Source organism: Uloborus diversus, chromosome 3, assembly GCF_026930045.1.
Source record: "Uloborus diversus isolate 005 chromosome 3, Udiv.v.3.1, whole genome shotgun sequence".
Lineage (NCBI taxonomy): Eukaryota > Metazoa > Arthropoda > Arachnida > Araneae > Uloboridae > Uloborus > Uloborus diversus.
The window spans coordinates 144,382,449-144,407,160 of record NC_072733.1 but is presented as its reverse complement, the minus strand read 5'-3'; the positions used below and the strand labels follow the sequence as shown (position 1 = coordinate 144,407,160).

Genomic DNA, 24,712 nt, shown 5'->3' with positions numbered 1-24,712 from the left:
GTAGAGGCTTTTTAATATTAATATTGTATAAATTCTAATAAATCTATGATTTGAAAATATTCAAAAGTAACTATCAAAGAAAATTGCTTATTTTGTTGATTTTAACAAAATATATTAATATCCCTAGTTAAATGTCCCCGCTATTAGAACTTTCAATCAATTATTCTTTTTGAAGAACATAAACTAATTCTGTAAATGTATCACACAGTTTTATACTTTGACTCATTTTTTGACTTAAAACATGCATTACAAGTTCGAGCGGCAATTTCTTCTTCAAAAATAATTTTTATGAAGTATAATTATTTCTCCACATCCAAAATATGTAATGTGACAATGGTGTTACACATGTATATATTATCACATACAAACTGTGACTAATTACTGCAGAATGTTTTCCAGAAGATTACTATATAGTTTTACACCTGTATACTGCACTAATATATCTTGTTTTATAGCTATTGAATAGATCTGTAAACTGAAATTTTAATTAGCTTTGATATTAGCAACATTATATTTCAATCCAAATTACAATTCTGATTTCTTCAATGAGAAAAAGAAAATAATGACTGGTACTGATTTTTATTAGGCAAGGTAAAATTTTTTACTTTCACGTATATATAAATATATATAAAGAGATACGTGTGTATGTGTGTGTAAGGCTACCAAAAATTTGAAGTGGCTACCAACGTCTTTGGTGTTAGTAGCCACTGGCTACCAAAGAAAAATACCAGTCTACACCTCTAACTCTATCCAAAGAATAGGATGTATACCGGCTGGTAACACACGAAATGCCTGAAGAAAGCTCCCCGCTCCCTTCTCTTTTTCCTTCATGTTTATTGTTCAGTTTCCCGCCACTTTGTATGCAATAGACGGAATCATGTCTTTTTCAACCAATTAGGTAATTTTCTTTCTGCGCAATTTCATCTCAGAGAAAAAAAACGAGTTATTTGTTACACAGTGTGGAATTACATCTGTTTTGAATCAAAAATGATAAGAACTGTTTTGCAGTAAGTTTACTATTTTTAATCATCATTGTTTGCTTTTTTTTTCTGCACTTTTAATTATATGAACTTGAAATAACGATTACTTCAAATTAATTTGTTTTTGTTTATTAAAGTTCAAATTCATAAAGGTACAAATAGTATAAAGCCTTTAAATAGTGTTTTCCAACCTTTTTTGGTCCATCACATGCCTCTAGAGGATGACAGGATGGACAAATTGCTCTCAAAAGCATCAAAGGTTGGTGTAACCGAAAATCGATATTACAGATAATTTGAAAGCTAAATGATGTAGCAATGTTAGCCATTTTTTTTCCCAATTTCTGATTTTGAATATAATTTAATGTATGCAGCGGAAAAAAGTTGAATGAAGTGATTTTGATCAAGGTATGTTAATAGAGCCGCAAAAAAAGAAATATAACACTGAGGATAGTAAATTAGTTTTGCGTAACGTTACGTTAGTTTTAATGCAAAATTATCATCATCTGAAATTGAACACCTCGGGTTCCCCATGAAAAAAATCCATCCAAAAGACCTTGATAGGTTATTTTCGAATTAAAAAAAGTTTACGGCATTCATTTTTATCTGTGATACCAAGTAATCTATAGTGATTATTCATAATTTATTACATTTAACAAAAAATTTTTTAATTAAATGTTTTGAAGGAAATATTATGATTAAATAAAAAAGGAATTTGAAATAATTTAAGTAATTATCTTTTAAATATTGTGAAATTTTGTTTCTTTCTTTTAAAGGAATGCACTAAATTTTAGAAGAAAAAAAGTTTAGTTTTTTTAAAACCATATTCTAAGACAGTTTTTAATAAAATTCCATCAATTTTTTTTTCTTTTTTTAAAAAGTTTTTTCCTTTTAACTCATTTCTACTGGTTGTTTATGAAAGTTTCCTTCTATGAAATGGTTTAAATTTTTGTGCAAACAATATTTAATGTAAATCTAAACTAAAGCAAAACAAATGGGGAAGTTATATACTATCACAATTATGAGAGTTTTTGAAAATATCTAAAAATATATACAATATTTTAATGATTTCTGAATCAGTGTTAAGAAATGAATATGGATTGTTAGCTGAAAAAAATCAGAATACACATTTACTTTTTGAGATGGTTTTGATTTTTCTTTTTTTTTTTCTTTCTATGAAAATGTTTTAATTTTTGTGCAAACGATGTTTAATGTAAATCTAACGTAAAGCAAAATTACTTAGTTAATTATATTTATAATCATGAGTTTTTGAAAATATCTAAAAATATCTAAAATATTTTAATAACTTTTAAATCAATGCAATAAATGAATATAGATAGTCAATTATTTAAAAAAATCAGAAAACACATTTACATTTTTGAGCTAAAAATGAATTTTGCTTTCTATAACATTAAAAGTAAGAACAAAATAATCTTCTTGAGGCCGTTTTACAAAATTTCGACAGTAAGTTTTAACGAGTAATATTTTAGTATTAGGAACTGCAAAATTTGGTAAGAGATCCAAGTTTAAAATCTATTGGGATTTAATTTTCTAGCGAACTGTACAAACAAATTTTAATTAAGAATTTAAATAATTGATTAATAAAACACAATTTTCTTTTTTTTTAGAATCACTTATTACATTCTATTTGCCTTAAGCTGGGGTTTCGTTAGAAATGACTTAAATTTGTTCACAAATCTTTCACAAACTGTTTTATAATCAAAACAGAAAACTGCAGCAAAGAATATCATTGAAATCACTAATTATTTTCCTTGCAAAATATTTTATTGTACGCAAACTTTTCACAGCATTTTTCATTTTAAAATTGGACGTTTTACGAAATTCTTCAAAATTAACTGTTCTCAACATTTCCTAAACAGTATTAAAAGAGGCATTGTCAATTAGAGATAAATTCGGGCTCATTTTTGAGAGCTCGAGCACGAAAATTTGTAACTGAGCCCGGGTGATATTGTCTTGGACTAAAATCCGAGCCCGCCTGAGCCCGAAGGAAACTTTCTTGTATCAAAAACCGAGCCTTATACAGTCTGGCATGATCTTTCTGTTAATGAAAAATGTTATATCAAATGTTCTTCATTAACAGAAGTTTCTAAATTTTCTCAAAATGCTCCACTTCAAATGCGTTTACTGTATGACATATTGCAATAGTTATCGCAAAAAACCACTATAAATAAACGTTAATTTCTTTTTCTTTTTTTGTTTGATTTTCATATTGATTGAACTGATTTAAATTCCGAGTAGAAATTTTTTTATTTGCATTGAATGTGTTTGGAAATTGACAATTGAATATCTTTGCTTGAGTCTGAGCCCGCCCGAGCCTGAAACCTTTTTTCGTTTCTAGAGCCCAAGCCCGTCTCATCTCTATTGTCAATGCATCGCTTTTGACAGCTCTTAGTTCAGAAGGTATCTAGAAAGTTATTGATTTGTTCATATCTACTGGAAATGCACGTATTGGGCAATTCATTTTAGTGAGAAATAGGTTATTTAGTTTTACTGGTATTTGAAACGTTACAAATTTATAAACAAATCTAAAATTTCCAAATCTAAAATGCTTATCAAAAAAAACCCCCTACCTCTATTCTTTTTCCTTTTATGCACTACTTGTAATGGAAAAAAAGTTGTACTGAGAAATCTATAGTTTATTTTTTCTATTAAACTTAAAATGGCTGCTTCTTACAAAGTTAGAACAATACTGTAAAACTATATGATCAAGTACTAAAATATGAGGAGATAACATTTCCGGGCTTATTGGCCATGGTCTAATTGGAGTAAAAATTCCAGACGTTTCGGCTTGCTTTGCTGCAGCCATCATCAGTGGTTTGAGTTTTGCGAGACTGATTCCTTGCTTCGGTGGCTCCGGTATTTAAGCAAACTGCTGCTGCGCTGCTGGTCCTGATTGGGAGGCATTCTCAAGCTGCTGGGTGATCCTGGTACCAAGGACGTAGCCAAGGGGTGGGTCCATGGGGTCCGGACCCCCCCCCCCTTCCCGAAAGACCCCTCTCCTTTTTTCTCAGTTGTTGCATCTTGCATCAACAAAATTTTTCCGAAAGATAATTATTTTATAAAACGCAGCATTCTCTCCCGTTAAATATTCCCAGTAATCGGCAATTTTCTGAGCACTTGAGTCAATTCAGAACACGAGAACCTCGTTCAACAACTGCAGGTTCCCAATTTTCGTCTGCTTTTTGCTGCGTCACCTACTTCGTCCGAAACGGGGAAATGTCCCTTTCGATTTTCAAACCAGCTGGGTCCTGTGACCTTGAAATTCAGCCCCTCTCCTTGGTCCATCAAATTGCCATTGGCAAAGTAAAAACAAGCATTTATTGCCACTTCCGCCGTATCCCACAGTCTCATTGGCGTGATTTTCTTTATTTCTTTCTCTTTTCTTTTTGGATTTTCGTGGATTTCGTAGGCGCATGTTGTACGAAAGACAGTCAGAGTGAGGTGCGTTCCTGGTGAATCAGTAATTGAATTCCGATTCTTTTCTGTTTTAACACGCAGTTTTTATCTATGTCATACTTATAGGAAACATATCTTGAACAAAAAATTGTATGCAAAAGAAAATGAAGTTTACCCAAACTAGGTAAGTCGCAGTGCTCCCTTTTAAAGTTTTCTTGATGATCCGAGCAATTTTACGTGTTAATGTTTTTTTCCCATTTAAAAACTAATTTTAGATTCTAAGCCAGCAGCGAAAAAAGAAATTCTACACATTTCGTGTGTTTGAGGATGAGAAAAATAATTATTGATTTTTTTTTTTTCATTTTAACTCTATATTTTTGGCATGGTTCATTTCAGATTCATTTTATATTTTGATAAAAATTTTATTTGAACTTTTCGATTACTTTTAACATCTCTCTCCTTTCTGAGTAACAAATTACGTAGATTTTTTACTGATGTTTTCCCTCCAATATTTAAGCATGATCATGGAACATATAAAATGCACCCTCCCCCCCCAAAAAAAAAAAAAAAAAAAAAATTCGTGTTTGAAGGTAAAATAAATAAAATAAATGAATAAATAAAACTTGAAGTTGATGTAACAAACTTTTTATGGTATCAAAATTTTACAGAAAAATTAAATTGAAAATTGCTTGAATATTTTACTGTGATCGGTTTATGAAATTACAAGTTCGGCCATATTAACGCATGTAATAAGTAATTTATTGGAAATTATTACTTTTAAATCTTACTGAATTGTGATTCTATGATCCCAAAAGAACAACAGTTAGTTTTTAATTGACGAAAAAAAATCTTATTCTATGTTGTTCCATAAAACATATTTGTATTTGCATCATTGGAATACATTTTCTGATTGTTATTCACTGGCTTTGTACTAAGGAGTTATTTAATTAGCATCTATGCATCCATCTTTAGTAAATTATGAAGGTAGCATTAAACGAAACAAAAAACAGGCATGTGCATTTAATTATAAATTACTAGGTGAAAATTACCGCTATTTACTGCGTTACAAGCAAAGAAACAAAAAAAAACAAAAAAAGTGAATACGAGGTAAATGTTTTTGAGCTTTTCTTTTATATATTGCCTTTTTTTTAAACACTTATTTTCTTTCAAGCTAAAAATATTTACTATTTCTTTCAATAGAGTGTTTTGCTAACATCGTATTGAAGAAGAAAAATCATTACCTGCGTCGTAAAATATGATATGTATTGTTGTTAAAATTAACAACATGTTGTTAAAATAAAATTACACAGATGCTTAATTTAATTCATTAGGTATACATTCCATAATCGGCATGTAAAAGATCCCTTAGGTCGTTTGACTGTGAATACTCTTGACAAAATTAAATTCCTTTTGCAGTTTCGCATCGAAGAGAGCTCAGGTGTCTCCATCTGGTGGAAACTGGGCATCAAATTTTCCTGTGACATTCACATCCGCGCCTTAATGGTGGCATATGAATGACTGGATGCCATATCGTTGGTTCGCACTTGTTCCGCAAAAGGCTAAAGCCTCTAACACAGCCCCGTTAGAAAGAAAAAAATAATGATAAAATACGCCTTTTCCTATATTTAAAATTTTTTCGAACAGCTTTCACCCTTTGAGGAATAGCAACTTCACTTGAGAACATCATTTATTTCTTGCTTCTCTTTTTTTTCAGCTAACTGAAATCACTGTGTCAGTTGGCTGAAGAAAGAAAAAAAATATATATAAAAAATGGTTGCAACAAAGGAAGCCTCCGTCCCTCAAAGAGTTAATAGTTTGTTCAAGCTTGTAATTGATGATTAGGAATAATAATTAGAAAACGGATAAGATTAGAAATATCATTCTATTTCGTATTATCAAAAGAATATTATAAATGTAAATAAATAAAAACTAATTCAAGCTTTTTAAATGAAACCTTGTTAATATTTTTGTTGAGAGAGTTGTGGGATTTTGCCTGAAATGTTCCAATCAAACAGGGTTACGTTATGTAACATTCATATAGTTATACATTCGACTCCATAAGATTTATTTATCTTCATATAAATAATGCTGATGATCAAGTAACCCGCGTGTTTCAACAATGAATTTGCACCACGGCATATGTAATTCGATATGTTTTGGTAATGTTTAACATGCAAGGAAAGGCTTCATTGTGACAAGGCTGAACTCGATCCGGTAACTTGAACAGTTTTACTGGTAAGGCTGTGTCATATCAGAGGAATGAAGAAACGAAAACAATGAACGCTATCTACTGGAGTTTAGGGTTAATCCACTGGTGTTAGAGTTAAAATTTCAACTATCAAAATATCACCAAACAGGCAATTGCTTCGTTCAAATGAAGAAGAGTTGAAGCAATTTTCACCCGTCATGCCTTGACGGATGACTTTCTAGTTTTCAAATAAAATGGCATAAGTACAAATGTACATATTTTGTTGAAATATATTACAAAGCTTTAATATTTTATTAAATTATCGCATGCATTTTCAAAGTAATTTCTAGAACAGTTTTCGTTTTACGTTTTTCTTTTATTTTGCCCTTTTTATCAATAGAAAATATTGTTACAAATTCTGTAAATAGTAATTATTGTAGTAACGTAACCTGTAAATAGTTTCCCGTAATGAATATACAACCCCTATACATTCGGCTAAAGTATACGAGCCCCCTATTTCTTTTTTTGTTCATTGATAAAATTTGATAACGGTCTACTATTTTCATGAAGCGTTTGGAATGTTGTGGAATATTTGAGAGATTTCTTTCAATGTTCATAAAAGCGTCCCGCGTGATAAAAAGTTTAGTTTCGATTGAGAATTTGTACTGAGAGTGTATTAGCTCTGTTTATTGCGAGGCATTTTGCTGTGTTGTTTTCGTATTTGGAAGTAAATACGTGTGTAAACGTTGAGTTTACGGTGTTGTGTGATAATTGCTTAATTGCTGATGAATAATTTAACAGTTGTTGACGATCTTTCCTGTACATAGTGTAAATAAATTTCCTGTATTTTTCATCAAGAACTGTGTCGTCCTTTCAAGAAAGTTTGAAGCCGCACCGGATCCGTTACAATATATCACTTATTTTCAGGAGGACAGAGGTTTACCCATATTTGGAAACTTTGTATGTGATAACTTTCAGTTTAATGTTAATTTACAAACTGACAATAATTAATTTACCACTTAACATAAACTTTTTGTTAACTAATTTCAACTACCCACTCAGCATAATGTCGTCACCCAGGTGTCAATGGGACGTCATCTGCTGACGATAGAGGCGTCCCGGCAACGTCACTCCCCGGCGTCCTAAGTCTGCCCCCATGTCCGGGTTCAATAACGGTCTGTAGACGTCCCTAGAAGGGCACCGTCTGACGTCCGGGAGACGGACGGCGACTAACAAGGGACGACGCAGAGACGTCCCAGGGACGCCTTAGGGCGGACTAACCCACATTAAAGCGACGGTCTCACGGTTTCCTAGGGTCGTCCAAAGACGGGCCCTTCGGCGTCGGGTGACCGTTTATAGTGCTTTATATTGCGTAGAGTGAGCTTTATTTGACTATTTTATTTTTTAATTTAATTTATTATTTTTTTAAATTCAGTTTACTTCATTTTGTAGCTCATTTAGTTATGAAAATTTTTATTATTACAATTATTTTTTTTCTCTTAAAAATTCATCAGGTTTGCAGCCCCAATGTTAATTGACAAAATGAAGTAAACTAATTTTAAAAAATATAAATTAAATTAAAAAATAAAAAAGCCAATCAAAGCAATTTTAGTTCAGTATATTTATCATCACTATAAAATACACATATTGAACGCCTTTCAGTTTTTTTTTTTTTTCAGATTAATTTTACTCTCAGATAATTAAAAAAGTTGTCATTCATTGTTTTGGTGCATTGTATTCTATTGATTATTTTTTCCAAGCTCTTTGGAGAATGGAGAGTCCAACAATCTTTTCCTAAAGCAGCTTGAAAAACACAAAAAATACAGTTTAGGCATATTGCATTCCTCGAATGAAATTTTTTACCTTCTTACTTGTCTATTTATGCTTATGACTTTCCATTTTTTAAAAAAAATTATTAATATAAGAATTTATTATTATAGCTACTATAAGAATTTAAAATGCAAAATTTTAGTTCGCTGTGATAAAACTTTAAAGAGGTAGCCCTTTTATTAAACATATAATTGGAGATTATCAAGTTTTAAGCAACAGCTTTGAATTTTCTTATAGCAAGTGGCTTGAAAAAATCCTCTTAGTAATGCTATTTAAAACTACTTGAACTAGCTGTTAATAAAATATCTTGCCTACAATGGAGCAGCCCCTGCACTGCTTATACATTTTCACATGTATTTTATTTATTCCTTTTAATAACTGTCCAAAACCTGAATATACATAGTACAACTTATAGCCCAGTATACATAATATTAAGATTGCAGGCAAATTTTGTTTCCAATTGAAATTCTCAATTTATTCCCTGCATGTAAGCAATCAATATTAAACTGAAATACAGTTCCCCTCAAGTTGATAAAACTAGTATACAATTGGTTCTTATCAATACACAATGAAATTCTAACTGAAAATAATTAAATACATTAAGCCAGGACTTAGTTTTGTAAAAGAAAAAAAAGAAATACAAGTAGCACAACATTCTTATATAATTTACCTGAATTGCATTTAATGGATTCCATGAAGTTTGATACAAAGAGCAGTACTAAAATAATACAATGAAACACCTTTATTGACAAATTTTATACAATAGATTTCTTTAATTATTGGCTGTTCCCTTATCATCTAGTCTGCTGAATGCTTCAGCCAGGATTTCATTTTCCCTCGGTCATCTGCTACCGTCATGTTTTTTCCAATACCATCTGAAAAAGAATTAATGAAGAGAAAAAATAAGAATATTTTCAAAAATCACAAGAAAGGACAGCACAATATTAATGGGTTGGGGGGGGGGGGGAGGAAGAGAAAGAAAAACATAAATTGCTCAATATAGGAAAAAGTCATGTGATTTTATAAGCTATTGTACTAAGAAAATTCTTATTCCTGGCTTGTCAACATATTGTCCTATTCCTTTAGTCCTCACTGAAAATGAGTAATCAAAAGATTCATCCCCCTTCTCACAGGGGCGGATCCAGAAATTGTTGTAAAGGGAGTCATGTTTTAATGGCGAACGTTGTACCACCTACGTAAAAAAGTATCAGTTAAGTCAAGTCAGTTACCCAAGGATGATGGTGCATCCCCTCACGTGCTACAAGGCACCCCCCTCCCCTAACCCAATGAGATCAAAATCCTTTCAATTATACCCTACCAACCCCTTATTTTTTTCAATGTCGCAACCTGCACCATAGATCATATTTTTTCAAATTGTCATCATAAAAGTCATATTTCTTTTGGCAGATAGGCTGGTCACGCTACCACAAGCTTTGAATATATGGCATTAAATTTATAAATTATTGGAAAAGCATAGACACACATGTGGTTTGAGGTGGAAGAGTGCTCTAAAAAAACGTTGAACTCATTAGTCATTATTGTTATTTTGAAAATGAACAATTAGAAAACTCAAAATAGCAATAACCCCAGTAAACGAACCAAGTCACTCCTTTGAATTATGAGGCCCTGAGAAGAAATACCTTACAGAACGGGAACACACACACATGTTAATATTCATTCCATGTACTATTTTTCACATCGAAAAAAAGAAGTAATAATAATCACAACAAATTACTGTCACAGGGACCCTCTCCTGAATCCGCCCTTGCCCCCCCCCCCCGCCCACGCCATTAACATTGCAAAAACCTAACAGGCACCATCATGAATGTTAAACTCAAAATCAAATCAAGAATGTCTTTCAGTTTAAAGCAAAGGCAATACTTACTACTACGGGGGGGGGGGGGGGGGGAGAGAACAACACTTAGAAATTTCTAGCTTAATAGCCACTTCTTTAGAAATAAATCCGCACCAAAAATTTTCAAAACTACTTCTTCAAAAGATGTTTTTATACACTTTTCTTGTTGAAAACATTTCTATTACTATTTTATTTTTAATTTTTTTATTTATTTCGCAATTTCATTTGAAAAATGAAATTATTATTATTGAATAAGAATGTAAATAAGGTGTTTTATCTGCAGTATTTATTTTTATTGCATTTATTGTAAACATTTCTACAGAACAATGCACCATTTTCCTTTGAATTTTGAATACCAAACAAAAATACCAAAATTCTTTAAATTTGAAAGTACTAAACTCACTTACACATTTTATAAATGTCATAAAATAGAAATTTTAGAAGTATTACTTCACATGTGCTTCAGTGGCGTAGCGAAGGGGGAGAGGGGCTGAAAACAACCCTCAAAAGCATTGGTTTTAATGAAAATGCAAATTATAATACAGTAGTTTTTGCATATGAAAAGGCTGTTTTGATGGAAAAAAAAACCCTTCAGAAGGTATTTTTGATCAAAAATACCCTTCAGAAGGTATTTCTGGCTGCGCTAGTCATGTGCTTAGATGAGTAAAGATAGAGTAAATACATCTATCCTTTTGAGTGACATAGGCGGATTTACAGGGATGCCAGGGGGTGCGCCGCACCCCCAAAACTTTTTGGTTGGGTTCTGAAAAAAATTAGTTTAGTACATTTCACTCAGAAACGCAGTTGGGGAAAAAAAATCATAGCTGCTATAGTAGTAAATTTACTTGAATCCAGTGTATCGCCACACATCGCTAGTGCAAGAAAAACATAACTGTGCTTATATTAAGAATTAAAGTAATTTTATCCATTTGGAAAAGAAAAACCTAATAAATAATTTCATGCAAATAAAGAAACTTCTCAAACAGTTTATTGTTCAGTGCTGTGTTATTGTATAGAATAATTACATGTTATGTAATTGGGTATTTATTCGTATATATCAATACCAATTCTTCTATTTTGAAACAACAATGGCTAATAAAGTCCGAAAAAAACATGGCTATTGCAAGAAACTTTATCAATAAAATCTACACCGAAATCAACCGAAAACCAATATTTTTAAGGAAAATTTTCAAAAATTTTTGAAGGAGGACTCCCGGACATTTTGCTGCAGTGATGCATCCAGGGGAGAGGGGACACAAGACTGGTGACCCTCCCCACAAAATATTGAGTAGATGTTTTAAAAAAATATTCTTTATTATTAAAGAGAACAAAAGATCTCATTTTGGGAAAACGCAGCTATTTTATGAAAAAAAAGAATGTTGGGAAAAAATCATAATTTTTCTTTCAAAAAGAAATATTGACATTTAAATTTTTCAACAGCTTCAGATTATTGGCGGCGAATTGTGTGCCTCCTCCCCCCCTCCTCGCACAAAATCCTCTTTCTTTCATATCTCCCCCCTCCCTTATTTTTTCATTTTTTCTGTTTCGTTTTCATTTTTTCTATTAATCTTCAAAATTTTTCTTCTCCAACGCCTTTTCTTCAGCCAAAGTTATTACAGATTGACTCAAATTTCGTTTCTTAGGCTTCACTTTCGCAAAATTTCCAAGGAAGATCTTCTAATCACCTAAATATATCGAAAATAGTTTAAAATTGCGTTTTTGGAGCTTCAGTTTTGAAAAACTGCAGTGTCCCTAACGTTACCAAATATCGTCTTACACTCATGTGTTTAAGACTTTAATTTTGGAAAATATTCGAACAAGGGCCTCCGACCCCCTTTCTCTAATATCATCAAGGAGTGTTAATATTTTGGTTTTGAAAACTACTCTATTTCGAAATATTTAAGTGGGAGAATCCTTTTTTTTTGATACCATGGAGTATTGCAGAAGAACTTCATTTTTAGGACTTCAATTTCGAAAATTTTCCAGGGGAGAGCTCCAGAACACCCCATCCGGTAATAGCATCAAAAATTAACCTCCATAATATTTTTGGAACTTCTATTGTGAAAAGTTAGAGGTAGAAGGGGGTATGTATTTCTATCTGCTTTTCAAAAAATCGATTGGAGACAGTCTATGAGTATTATTCTTAACTCAAACTATAAATATGGACTAGAATCACTTTATAAGACTAAAAGTTCTAAGAATAGCCTTGGAGCCACACGCACCTTTCTTGCCCCTAAAATATCACCAAGAACTGTAAAACTGCGTTTTCAAAACTATTATTTCAAATTTTTTCTGGAGCGTGAATCCCATTCCAAACCAGTAGCTGGATTCACCCATTGCTTCTAATATCGACTTTCGTTTAAGACTTTTTTCTGCAGTTTTGAAATGTTAAGAATTGCCCATTCCCTAATCTTACTAAATATGGTTTACATTGCGTTTTTTAGACTTAAAAGTGTGTCCCGCCCTAAAATTATTTTCTGATTTCGCTACTGCCTTGTTATTCCGGGAATACCCCCCTCCCCAGATCCCTGTCATTGTTGCACCCCCAAATATTTCGGCCTATATCCGCCTATGTTGAGTGATTAGAAAACTTAGATCAGATTTTTTTTTTTCTTTCATTGAAAGAAATACATTGTACTTTTATTTTTCATGTTAATGCTCTTTAAGTATCTATTGTAACAAAAAGCAACAGAACACAAAATATGAAATCGAACTTCATTGATCATATTGAATTTGCACAAGAAATATGTTTGGTAAAACCCTCCTCGAAACAAAAGTCTGGGTACAGCCCTGGCACATAGTGTACAACACGCAAATGATTTCTTATTTAAAAGATGATTTTTATGGTCACAAAAAAAATATATATACATAAAAATAAGCAATCGAAGTTGGATGAAATGTCAATGTCTAAATAAAAAATAATCCATAAATGACCAATAATAAATAATAACATTTACACAAATAAATGCAAAATTAAGTTACGAATATTGTAGTGGGAAAAAAGAAAAAACAATCACTAGTTCAAAAAATTAGTTATTGGAGGGGGGAGGCGATTGGGCGGTTAGGGGTTTTGACGACTTTTTGCAGGGAAGTAACAATCTCAACACATGGCGATTGAAGAAATTGGTAAAAAAAAAAAAGCGAGAAAAGTAGTACAGAAAGTAAGTACAACTCAACAACACTCTGTTCAATCAAACATATATTTTCTTGAAAATAGTAATTGGTGTAAACTGTAGAAAAATTCTTTAATGCAGGGAAGGGGGTCCTGACGGAATGGGAATGGTATTATTGAAACTGAAACAAACTATATCTTTGAATGCTTTTTTTTGGGGGGGGGGGGGGTCGTAGCTTAGGAGGCAATGCACCATTTCCCTCAAGGGATGGTCACCCCTTGAATATTCACTCAGTTTTATATAATAACTGTTTTCTGAGTGTAAGCTATTCAGAGTGAATGATATGGAAAAGCCTATATAAAGGGACTGGGACTCGGAATAAACGTTCAATATTTGAGTGTGTCGGTTAAAGGAGGTTTTAACACAGATTTTGTTTTGTCATGCATTCTTGTCAGTTTGTTCACCAAACCCCAGCCCTCTCATACTTTCCAACTAAGTCGACAGACTCTTGTCAGCCCTGCATTTAAGCCTGAGAACCCCCCTCCCCCAACAGTAAGATCTCTTGTAATTCCTCAGAATTTATTCATTGAAACCAAGCTTAACACAGACATGAGCATGCACTTGATTGATAACATAGTTGCTTTTGTGAGAGCATTAATTCAAAGTCATGGAAAAATATAAGTAGCAGATTTGCTACACTCTCAATTATGTGCTATTAAATATTAAAAAAAATATATACAGTATAACCCCGATTAAATAATTGTCAAAGGACTGGAGAAAGTTTTCGTTAAATAAGGATATCTTCAAATCAAGGAGCGTATACATTCAATGCAATTAAATTCAGACCAGTGAAATGTATCGCTCAATTCAGGAAATCGTTAAATCGGGTATCGTTAAAATCAAAGTTACACTGTATTTAAAATGATTTTTAAATATTCATTTTGGAACATTTCATACAGATACCTATGACTAAAAAACAGCTCTAAACCGAACTATAGGAAACTGAAAAAATAATAAAACAATCAAAGGACTTAATTAAAAATTCAGTTGCATGAAAAGGGAGAGATATGGGGGAGGGGGGAGCAAAATTAGAACTAACTCCTTTAGTTAAAATTTCAGTATGCATACATTAAAACATTTGTCATGATTTGATCTTCAAGAAACTTGGCTCAACACATAAGCAAAACATAAGTCAATCGATGGAAATAAAAGGTGAAAAGTGAGGTTAGATTTATATAATCTGACAAATAAAAACAAATATTATTTGCAGTTGAAAGAAAGAAAAAGCATGAAAATTCAATAGAAAAAGATATTACCTTTTAGACTTTAAAGTTAAAGTAGAAGCATTTCCATTCTGCTCCTCAATGCCTTTAAGTTTTCTTCCTTAGAAAAAGGAAGAAAATTATATGTAATGACAAAAAGTACAATAGTATGTTAATATGTATTTGGTACTTCATTATAGTACCCCTTGAATCTTCTATATATGCTGCATTGATATCACAATGTAGACAATTTTACATAGTTTATGAAAACTGAAAACAGGCCATCACTCATGCAGTGCTACCTACTGCTTACACATGGGTTAGAAAAATAATTCACTGACTGGTTCAAGGGACCAGTAGGCAGGGCTGTTTGATTTTAGCCGGGCCAAAAAAGGCCAGCCGGCTTTATTTGGTTTAAACCACTGTAAAAAGCCGGCTTTTTAAAGAAAAATAATTTTTATGGTATTTTATTGTAATTTAATCAAAATGAAAATTATCTTTGTACCTTTAATGCAGTTACGACTGTATTTCTATCAAGTTCCATGAAACACTAATAAAAAATTTGGTAGTTGTTAAATAAAGTCGTTCACAAAAACAAAACCTCGCTCTAATACAGTCGAACCCCTCTATAGCGAACCCGGGATATAGCGATCTCCCGGTTGTAGCGAACCTTTTAGTTGGTCCGAACTGAAGCCCTATGTCATTAATACAATTCCATATGCTTATAACGATCCGGAAACACGAAAAAATTGGCTATAACGATCCTAAAATGTCTGATTTTTCCAAGTTCTTCTTCGAACATGCCCCAATGAAATTCATTAGCAATTGTTCTCTCAGCAAACTCCATCTTCTACAATTCTCAACCCTTTTTCTAGGAAATCTCTAGTCCAAACCACATTCCTCCTTTATTGTTCCTTGCAAGAGCAGCTGCTGCTTCGGGGGGGGGGGGGGGGGACGAGCCGGTTTTCAAGCTCCCTCAATTTTCTCAACTGGTTTTAGTCAGAGGACGAGATTATTGGTTACTCGAGCGTTTGCTCTGATTTTTAGTTTAATTTCCACTGTGGATAACCGTGTGAACTAGGTAGAAATCATCATGGCCAGCGGAAATAAAGGCAAAGCATTTTCTGTTGAAGAAAATGTGCAATTAATTCGCAAATTAGAAAGTGGCGAAACCCAATCCTCACTTTGCAAAAAATTTTCGCTCTCAAAATCTACTGTAGCCACTATTTGGAAGAACCGTGATGCAATTGTTTCTGCCTATGAAAGAAACATAAACGGCTGTAAAAAAATGCGAAAAGCAGAAAGGGAAAATGTAGACGAAGCGTTATTTAAGTGGTTCACTCTGCAGAGGAACAGAAATGTACCGATAACGGGAGCCATTCTGCAGGCAAAGGCAAATGAATTTGCCGAACATTTTAATGAAAAAAGGTTTGTCTGTTCTAACGGGTGGTTGGATAGATTTAAGAAGCGGCACAACATAACGAGTGGAAAAGTTGTGGGTGAAGCTGCAAGTGTGTGCTCTTCTGATGTGAAGGATTGGATGCAAAATGTGTGGCCAGACATCATTTGAGATTACGACGAAAAGGATATTTTTAACCGACGAAGCGGGCTTATTTTATAAGCTGACTCCAAATCAAACATTGAAGTTAAAAGGTGAAAAATGTGTCAGCGGAAAACACTCCAACACACGGATAACCCCTTATTTGTGCTAACATGACTGGCTCTGAAAAACGAAAGTTGATGGTTATTGGAAAATCGAATAAACCCAGGTGCTTTAAGAACGTGAAGAAACTCTCTCTAGTTTATAAATCAAACAAAAAATCTGGGGTCCATTTCTGCTGCAAAAGCAGCTGCAAATATTTTGAACAATTTTTTTGCGACTAAAACCTTGACAAACATATTGTGGATTCTTTTGCAGTAGTTGAGAAAAAAATTAATGATATGTATATAAAATCCAAAAATTTTCAACCGAAAATAACGTCTTTCCTCTATGCTACTGATAAATAAAAAAAAGATAAAATTTTAATTTGCTTATTATTGAGTAAAATATAGTTACTAGTTATTTCTAAAACTTCATTTTATTACCCTAACTACTAATTAAGTCATTGTGCAATTATGATGATTATTATTGTAAAATATTACCGAATTTTGACTATTTTTTGGAAAATCGGATGTAGCGAACCCCCGGTTATAGCGATCTCTCAAGTCGGTCCGTTGAGGGTTCGTTATAGCAGGGTTTGACTGTATTAAGAATATAGTCTAGTTCAATGGAATTTAAATGTTTATAAATAAACTTTAGTAAAATTCAAAAAATCATATGACACTGCTGCTGTCATACCAATCATTTGGTTCAGACTTTAAATAACAATGCATTACAATTTTGTAATAAAAAGGAGAAGAAAAAGTAATTTCATACACTATATCATGCATGTGAGTGCAAGGGCCTTGTTAGCTTGGGACAGGCATCCCCATAAAAATCTTAACATAATTCTGATTCCGAACCATGCCCAGTCAACCAGTTTTCGATTAGGGCGGCATGGAATCTTGTCAGCGCTGGTAAAGTCCCCCAAGAACGATGGCATGCCTCCCTCTTCTCCTAAAAAAAGCAGCTCCTAAAAATTTCAATGGCTCTTGGTGACCTCGCAGACAAACTTTATGTAAATACTACTGAAGAAATTCTCCAGAAAAAGAGCATGATCATTGCATTAGTAAATTAAAAACTATACATGATTTTTTTTTGCGAATGACAAAAATAAAAAGGAAGTAAATCATTCTGAAAAATTTTAAACAGTTGAATGCAATAAAGTAATAAAAGGATGCATAACAGCAAAATCACTTCAGGTTTATTTACTCTTAAAAATTTGGCGTAATACTTTAAGGGAGTAAAATTACAGAATCATGACATAAACATCTTTAAGGAGAAAACCAAGCATGAGATAAAGAAAAATAATTTTCAGCTTTGAAAAACAATAAAATCATTATTTTTAAACATCATCTGCTTGCATTATAATACAGAGTATATGAATTTGCTTGCAATAAAACACATTATATTAATGTCAATCACAACTGTCTAATTTCATACCAGAAAAAAAATATTGTTGTTAAATTTAGTATCAACAGAATCTGCAACAGTCGAAGTATCGGCATGATTGTGTATTTACATTTTGTAACGAGCACCTTTTTTTTTTTCACATGCTGCAGGGACACGCAGAAAACAAAACAAAAAAACATAATGCTTTTCAGTACTTCAAGAACGTATTCCTGTAAACATTTACACTAAACTGCCACAAACACAACGGACAAACAATGGAACACATCATATAGTTAACACTACATTTCAAGTAAAAACGCACACGAATATACATTAAAAGTTTGCTTTTTTTCTTTTGGTGACGTTAAGGATTACTCTTAAACAAACATCTTTAAGAAAAGATACACACAACGTTCTTATTGCATTTCTATACGTAATAAACAAAAAAATATTTTTACTTACCTTTCATGCTTGCAAAAACATGGCCGAACGGCGAGCGGGAGCTCAGAGAGACGACGCTGGTTTAGAATGCCGCGCATGAATATCTCGAAATAGAATCAAAAATAAAATCACCGTTGGAAGCTTAACTTTTTTCTTTATTTTATCCATGTTTCTTCGTTACAATGTGTTTCGAAACAAAAAGACGCGATTTTAAACCTTTCAATAATTTATTTATTTATTTCTTGCTAAGGAGTATATTTTTATGCGGAATATCTTGATGAAGTGTAAGTGTAAAAAGGTTCGGCGTCGCATAGACGGCATGAAGTCCGTCGCCAGGACGACCCAGGGACCAGGATAGAGAGCTGGAACCCGGGTTGAGTAAAAGGGTCCTAAAATGGTCAATGTTATGTCATCCCAGGGACTGACTAAACTGACGCTATAAGACCAAACTGGAAAAACACGGTTTTAATTAGTAATTAAACTTTTTTGAAGCAAAATATACGTTTTTCATCTATTTTCAACAATTTTATCATCTTTTGACTCATTTTCTGCGCTGAATTTTACTAAAAATAAAATTAGAGGCGTCCTGTGGACATCATATTGAAGTGCCCTCCAGACGTCAAACATACGACCATTATGGGACGTCTCGCTGACCAGTTCTGCTGAGTGGGTAATGACTCTATTAATTTCAATTATTTAATTAATTTTAGTTAATTATCATATTTTAATGATCAGTTTTAATTAGATTTATCTTAGTCTTGTGTAATTATCAGATACTAATTCTGCTTTAGCATGCCACCTCTTTTGAAGTTCGTGCAACTTTGGACCCCCCCCCTTAACAAAGTTCTAGCTACATGCCTGCTGGTACCTGATTGGATGGGATTCACAAGCCGTGGTGGCTACCCGTTTCTGATTGGATGGGACCACAGTATGTTTTAGACTGTTGTGGCGAGCGGATCTAAGGGCAGGGTGCCAAGTTTTTGGTAAATTGAAATTCTCCTCTTTTCTGTTGAAATTAAAGGGGTGTTTGAAAATTTCTATAGCTTCGCGATGAAGACGGGCAAAGTAATGAGATGTTGTAGCCAAGATTTCAGTGTCTTTAAAATTGATGTTGTGGACTCCTTCTTGTTTGCTGTACTCGGCTACGGCAGACTTATCATAGTTTCCTAAACGGCAATGACGAACATGCTCAGAAAGGCGTGTCTTGATGCTGTGCTTTGTAGTTCCGACATAAACTGATCCACAGGAGCACGGAATTTTGTAAACTCCAGATGTGGAGAAAGGGTCACGGGGGTCTTTCACCGGGCGATAACAGTTCCTAAGTTGAGTGGGGGCTTGAAAATGGTCTTGGTGTTGTGTTTTTCAAGGAGTTTTCCAATTCGGTCAGTAACTCTGTGTAGGTAGGGTAACGAAGCTCCACAAGTTTGGAGTTCCCCTTCGACCCATTGTAAACACCATTGGTTCACCAACATATGAAGTCTCCAAGTTTATCACGGGTCTTCTGAAACCATTTATTAGATTATCATCATCTTTCATTAGAGATTCCAGTGACTTCGTTCAAAAAATCCAGTCAATTTCTCTGCAGCCATCCGATTTACTCATAAGCTTCGACGTTGTCTCACTCTTCACAAAAGTCCCAGTTGAAGATGCACTACAGCTGATTACTCCACTTTTCCCTCCCGACATCACAGCCCTTTTCAAGCACGTCCTGACGACCACTTATTTCCAGTGGAACACAAAATTATACGAACAACGGGATGGAGTTGCCATGGGCAACCCCTTGAGCCCTGTCATCGCTAATTTCTACATGGAGTTCTTCGAACAGAAAGCCCTTGCCTCCGCCACAAAGAAGCCCAAGGTTTGGTTCCAATACGTCGATGACACTTTTGCGGTGTGGAGCCATGGAGAAGAAGACCTGCAACTGTTTCTTCAACATCTAAATAGCATTCATCCCAGCATTCAGTTCACCATGGAGAAGGAGAGCAATAATCAGCTGCCTTTCCTCGACGTTCTTGTGACGAAAAAGGAAGACGGGACGCTCGGCCACCAAGTGTACCGCAAGCCCACACACACAGACCGTTACCTTCATAAGAACTCAAACCACCACCCGAGATAAAGAATGGCTGTCATCAATACCCTCATGCACCGAGCAGAAAGAATCTGCGAAAAGACACATTTGAAGGAGGAACTGAAACACCTTGAGCTAGCATTTCAAGCCAATGGATTCACTAGAGGAGAAATTAGAAGAGCCCTTCATCCCAGGAGGTTGAATAACGAACAGAAGCCTACCCCATCTGAACCATTAGGGAAAGTGTTCTTACCCTACCTACACAGAGTTACTGACCAAATTGGAAAACTCCTTGAAAAACACAACATCAAGACCATTTTCAAGCCCACCACTCAACTTAGGAACTGTTATCGCCCGGTGAAAGACCCCCGTGACCCTTTCTCCACATCTGGAGTTTACAAAATTCCGTGCTCCTGTGGATCAGTTTATGTCGGAACTACGAAGCGCAGCATCAAGACACGCCTTTCTGAGCATGTTCGTCATTGCCATTTAGGAAACTATGATAAGTCTGCCGTAGCCGAGTACAGCAAACAAGAAGGAGTCCACAACATCAATTTTAAAGACACAGAAATCTTGGCTACAACATCTCATTACTTTGCCCGTCTTCATCGCGAAGCTATAGAAATTTTAAACACCCCTTTAATTTCCACAGAAAAGAGGAGAATTTCAATTTACCAAAAACATGGCACCCTGCCCTTAGATCCGTTCGCCACAACAGTCTAAAACATACCGTGGTCCCATCCAATCAGAAACCGGTAGCCACCACGGCTTGTGAATCCCATCCAATCAGGTACCAGGATCACCCAGCGGCTTGAATCTCATCCAATTAGGAACCTTATTCTACCAGCGGCTTGAGAATGCCTCCCAATCAGGACCAGCAGCGCAGCAGCAGTTTGCTTAAATACCGGAGCCACCGAAGCAAAGAATCAGTCTCACAAAACTCAAACCACTGATGATGGCTGCAGCAAAGCAAGCCAAAATGTCTGGAATTTTTACTCCAATTAGACCACGGCCAATAAGCCCAGAAATGTTATCTCCTCATATTGACGCCGGCCGTGAAAGCCTTAAACAGTATTTAAGTACTAAAATGTCAGAGACTGGAAAATGCAAATGAAGTGCCTTAAAATAATTTGAATTGCTCTAGAGTCCTTGAAAATAACTAGATTAGTCTTTGAAACTAATAAGCAAAATGTGCTTCAATTTATTTCTCATTAAGTGCTTAAATTATGAATAGTAAAAATGGGTAATATGTAGAGACGTACCGAGTACTCGGTAACTACTCGGTACTCGGCCAAATTCTGATCAGATACTCAGCCAATACTGAGTAGTTGCAAAAAATTGAATATTGTCCAAGACAGATATTAAAATTTATAAAAAAAAAAAAAGCAAGCGTCATATTCTGCAATCATTTACAATTAAAATTTTTAAGTCAAATTTAAATTTTGAGAAAAATTAAGTTTGTAATGCTTCAATGGAATAAATCTTTATTTTAATGTTCCCAAAGTTAATAAAACTTATTTATTAAAAATTATGCAAAAACGGTAAGCATAGAAAATATGGAATTTTTATATTAAAAATGGATTTTTGCTACAAACAAAAATTAGTTATAAAAAATATAAAAATACCTTTGCTTAAAAAATAAAAGGAAATAAAACAATGTTAAAAGCACAGTGCAAGAACACTGCAGACACGTGTTTTGGCGTTACAAGAAAATATCTTTTTCAATGCATAAAAGGGGAGCTCGAGGATTTATAGGCATCCGTCAAAAGTCGGATTTTCTTGTTGAATGTCTTTACGTTCTTTAGCTCACATGTTATGCACTGAAAAAGACGTTCCTTGTAACGGGGGCGGGCAGAAACACGTGTCAGCAGTGTTCCTGCACATTTGTTTTATCTGATTTTGAAAATTATTTATGTTTGGGGGACTAAAACTATAATTGATTGGTATACAGTGAAACCCCTCCTAACGGACGACCCTCTTATGCGGACAATTTTTAATTCCCCAGTTCCAATGCAAATAACATTATTAAACCCGTCCTGCGGACATCTTTCTATTGCGGACAAAAAAAATTGTCCTGTTAGTGTCCACATTAGAGGGATTTTACTGTAATGTGTTTTAACTCCAACTTGATTAATCATACCTTTTATTTATTCATTTTTAGTTTTAAAAATAATTTTTTTGTAAAATTTTTGACGCAGACAAAATTCTTTATATAATGCGTAATTAAATTTCAGCAGGAATTCAGTTTTAAAAACTATTATATGGACAAGGAGGTCTATACTACTATTCCAATAAGTTCAAAATTCATCACATGTGTGTTGGTGGTTCTTCTAAAAACATAATTGGTACTTGGTAACTCGGCCGAGTAGTGAAAGGCCGAGTACTCGGTACTCGGCCAAAGTGCTACTCGGTACGTCTCTAGTAATATGTTACTCTCTCGTTCCCTATTTTCGAAATTTGTACACTATTTCTTTTAAAGCATTTTTTACTATTGATTGGTTTGTATTTAATTCATTGTTGTATTCTTGGTGGATGTGAGGGATTACCAAAAACTTATTGTACCAAAACCCCATGTGAGCAAGTAACAGTACATTATCTTTTCTCCTCCCACTCTTTCTGTCTGTTGACTGATGTTATTGATTTGTCAAACAAAAAGCAAGTATTATCTTAATTTGCAAAAGAAACTTTAAGAAATTTTTGTTCGCCTGTTTTCTTCCTGGTATTTTTTCGTTCCAATTACCACTTATAAGGCTTCAGAATGCAGAATTTTACACCTTTTTCCAAAATTGGAGGTCCGGGGGCAAAAACCCCCGGACCTCCTAAAATAAGGGATATTTTATACCTCTATTACAGGGGCAACACACATTTAAAACGAACAAAACAGTAAAAGTATGACTGTGAACAAAAACTAAATATGGCCTCTTTTGCCAGCCAGAGAAAAGTTGTTCATACTACAAAACGGGGGGGAGGGGGGTTAAAGACATGTAGTCTTTGAAAAACTTATTCTTCTCTTCTTTTTTTTTAATGAAAAACCACACTAGACATTTTTTGGGTTCGGAAAAATACAGCCAAAATTTTTTGCGCCGGCAAAAATATTTTTCCACATAAAAATTTTAGGGCCAGTCCGCCCCTGAATGTTGCAACAAGATTTCGACTCTTTTCAACTCTCGTACAAAAAAAAATTAAAGGGGTATATTTTGTGACATAAAAAACTGAGCTGTAAACTTTAATTTTTAGAAAAGCATTTTCTGAGACACTCAATATGAAGAAGCTTTTCTTACAACAAAAGACTGTGTGAATAGCTTTTTCCCCGCTATCAACAATTTACAGGTCAGAAAATATTATTTTTGCACCTGCAACAAAATTATTTCACGATGGTATTATATAGTTACCTGCCAGTATTCCACACCAGACAGAGATTTAACATCTTCCATGCTTAAGAATTGAGGTGGATCTAAATGATGATCAGCTTTGGGGTCCACAGGTGAATCATCCATAAAGTAAGCAGTTGGCATTTTTGAATAATTGTTATGAGAGCAAAAAATTACGTTTCAATTCAAACTATCCAAGATTGCTATGTCTCGACGGTGGAAATCGGTCAATGCAGGAACGATCCTGACAGATCGTAGCCTACGAGGATGCAACGGACAGATAAACGAGAGGCAACCCTATATTTTGGCGCGAAATTATACCATTCTCAGACTTTGCGACAAGGATTCTTCCTGTACCTCGTGCGTGGTTTAAAATATGGCTCGAAGAATGTAGTAATGAGTGATTTATTTTTATATTGATGAGATTTTTACAATTAAATATGCATGAAAGTAAGTGAAACATTTTCTTGGATGTAAATATATTAAGTTGTATCTTTTTTGTTTTTTTTATTTTAAAAAAGAGCATGTTCCTTTATTTATGTTTACAACGGTCATGAAATTAAAAGCATGTATTAAGATTTATTATGGCTAGGCCTTAGGTTTTTTTTCTAGATTACCATCCTGTGCATCTGTACTTTCTATCCAGAGCAAAATTTATATTTATTTATGCCATAATTACGTTTTTCAGATATCTAATCTAATATTGGGAAATTGTTGTTAGACGTTAGCTTACATAGGTGTGCATTAAATAAACGTTTGAGATTTTTGCTTCCCCCCCCCCTGAATAATTGAAACTATTAGGCTTCTTTTTATTTCCCGCCTAAATTAACGTTCATTTGTTTCTGGCGTCCTTCCCAAGTAGCATTTTATCTTGGCTCAATATTGGCGTGAGATTGTTCACGTTGGCAATGTCTTGGCCAATATTGGCACGATTTTTGCAATATTAAGCCAATATTGGCTTACCTTTGTATTAACAATATTGTTCTTAGATTGGCAGATAATCTTGTGCCAATATTGGCGTCTCATTGCATTAACAATATTGTACTTAGATTGGCACACAATCTTGTCCCAATATTGGCTTAACAATACGCAACCATTATTGTATTTAGGCTGTGAGACAATATTGACGAAAAATTGGTCGAATTATGGAAAGCCAATA

At 34.0% G+C, this 24,712-nt stretch overlaps 1 protein-coding gene and 1 long non-coding RNA gene across 2 annotated transcripts in view; both read right to left on the bottom strand.

Moving 5' to 3' along the window:
* The window catches only part of LOC129218978 (uncharacterized), a 58,802-nt gene extending 34,997 nt beyond the window's left edge, over positions 1-23,805 (bottom strand). Inside the window, exon 1 of the mRNA XM_054853297.1 lies at positions 23,575-23,805. Within this exon, the coding sequence (XP_054709272.1) occupies positions 23,575-23,697 (123 nt within the window). The 5' untranslated portion in view covers positions 23,698-23,805. The remainder of the gene's footprint in view (positions 1-23,574) is intronic.
* Positions 9,153-17,317, bottom strand: LOC129218303 (uncharacterized). Its single transcript, XR_008580312.1, has 3 exons — positions 17,059-17,317; positions 14,697-14,763; positions 9,153-9,287 (listed from the first exon to the last, which is right to left on the bottom strand). It is a non-coding gene; the product is annotated as an uncharacterized LOC129218303 (long non-coding RNA).
* Positions 23,806-24,712: the final 907 nt, after the last annotated feature.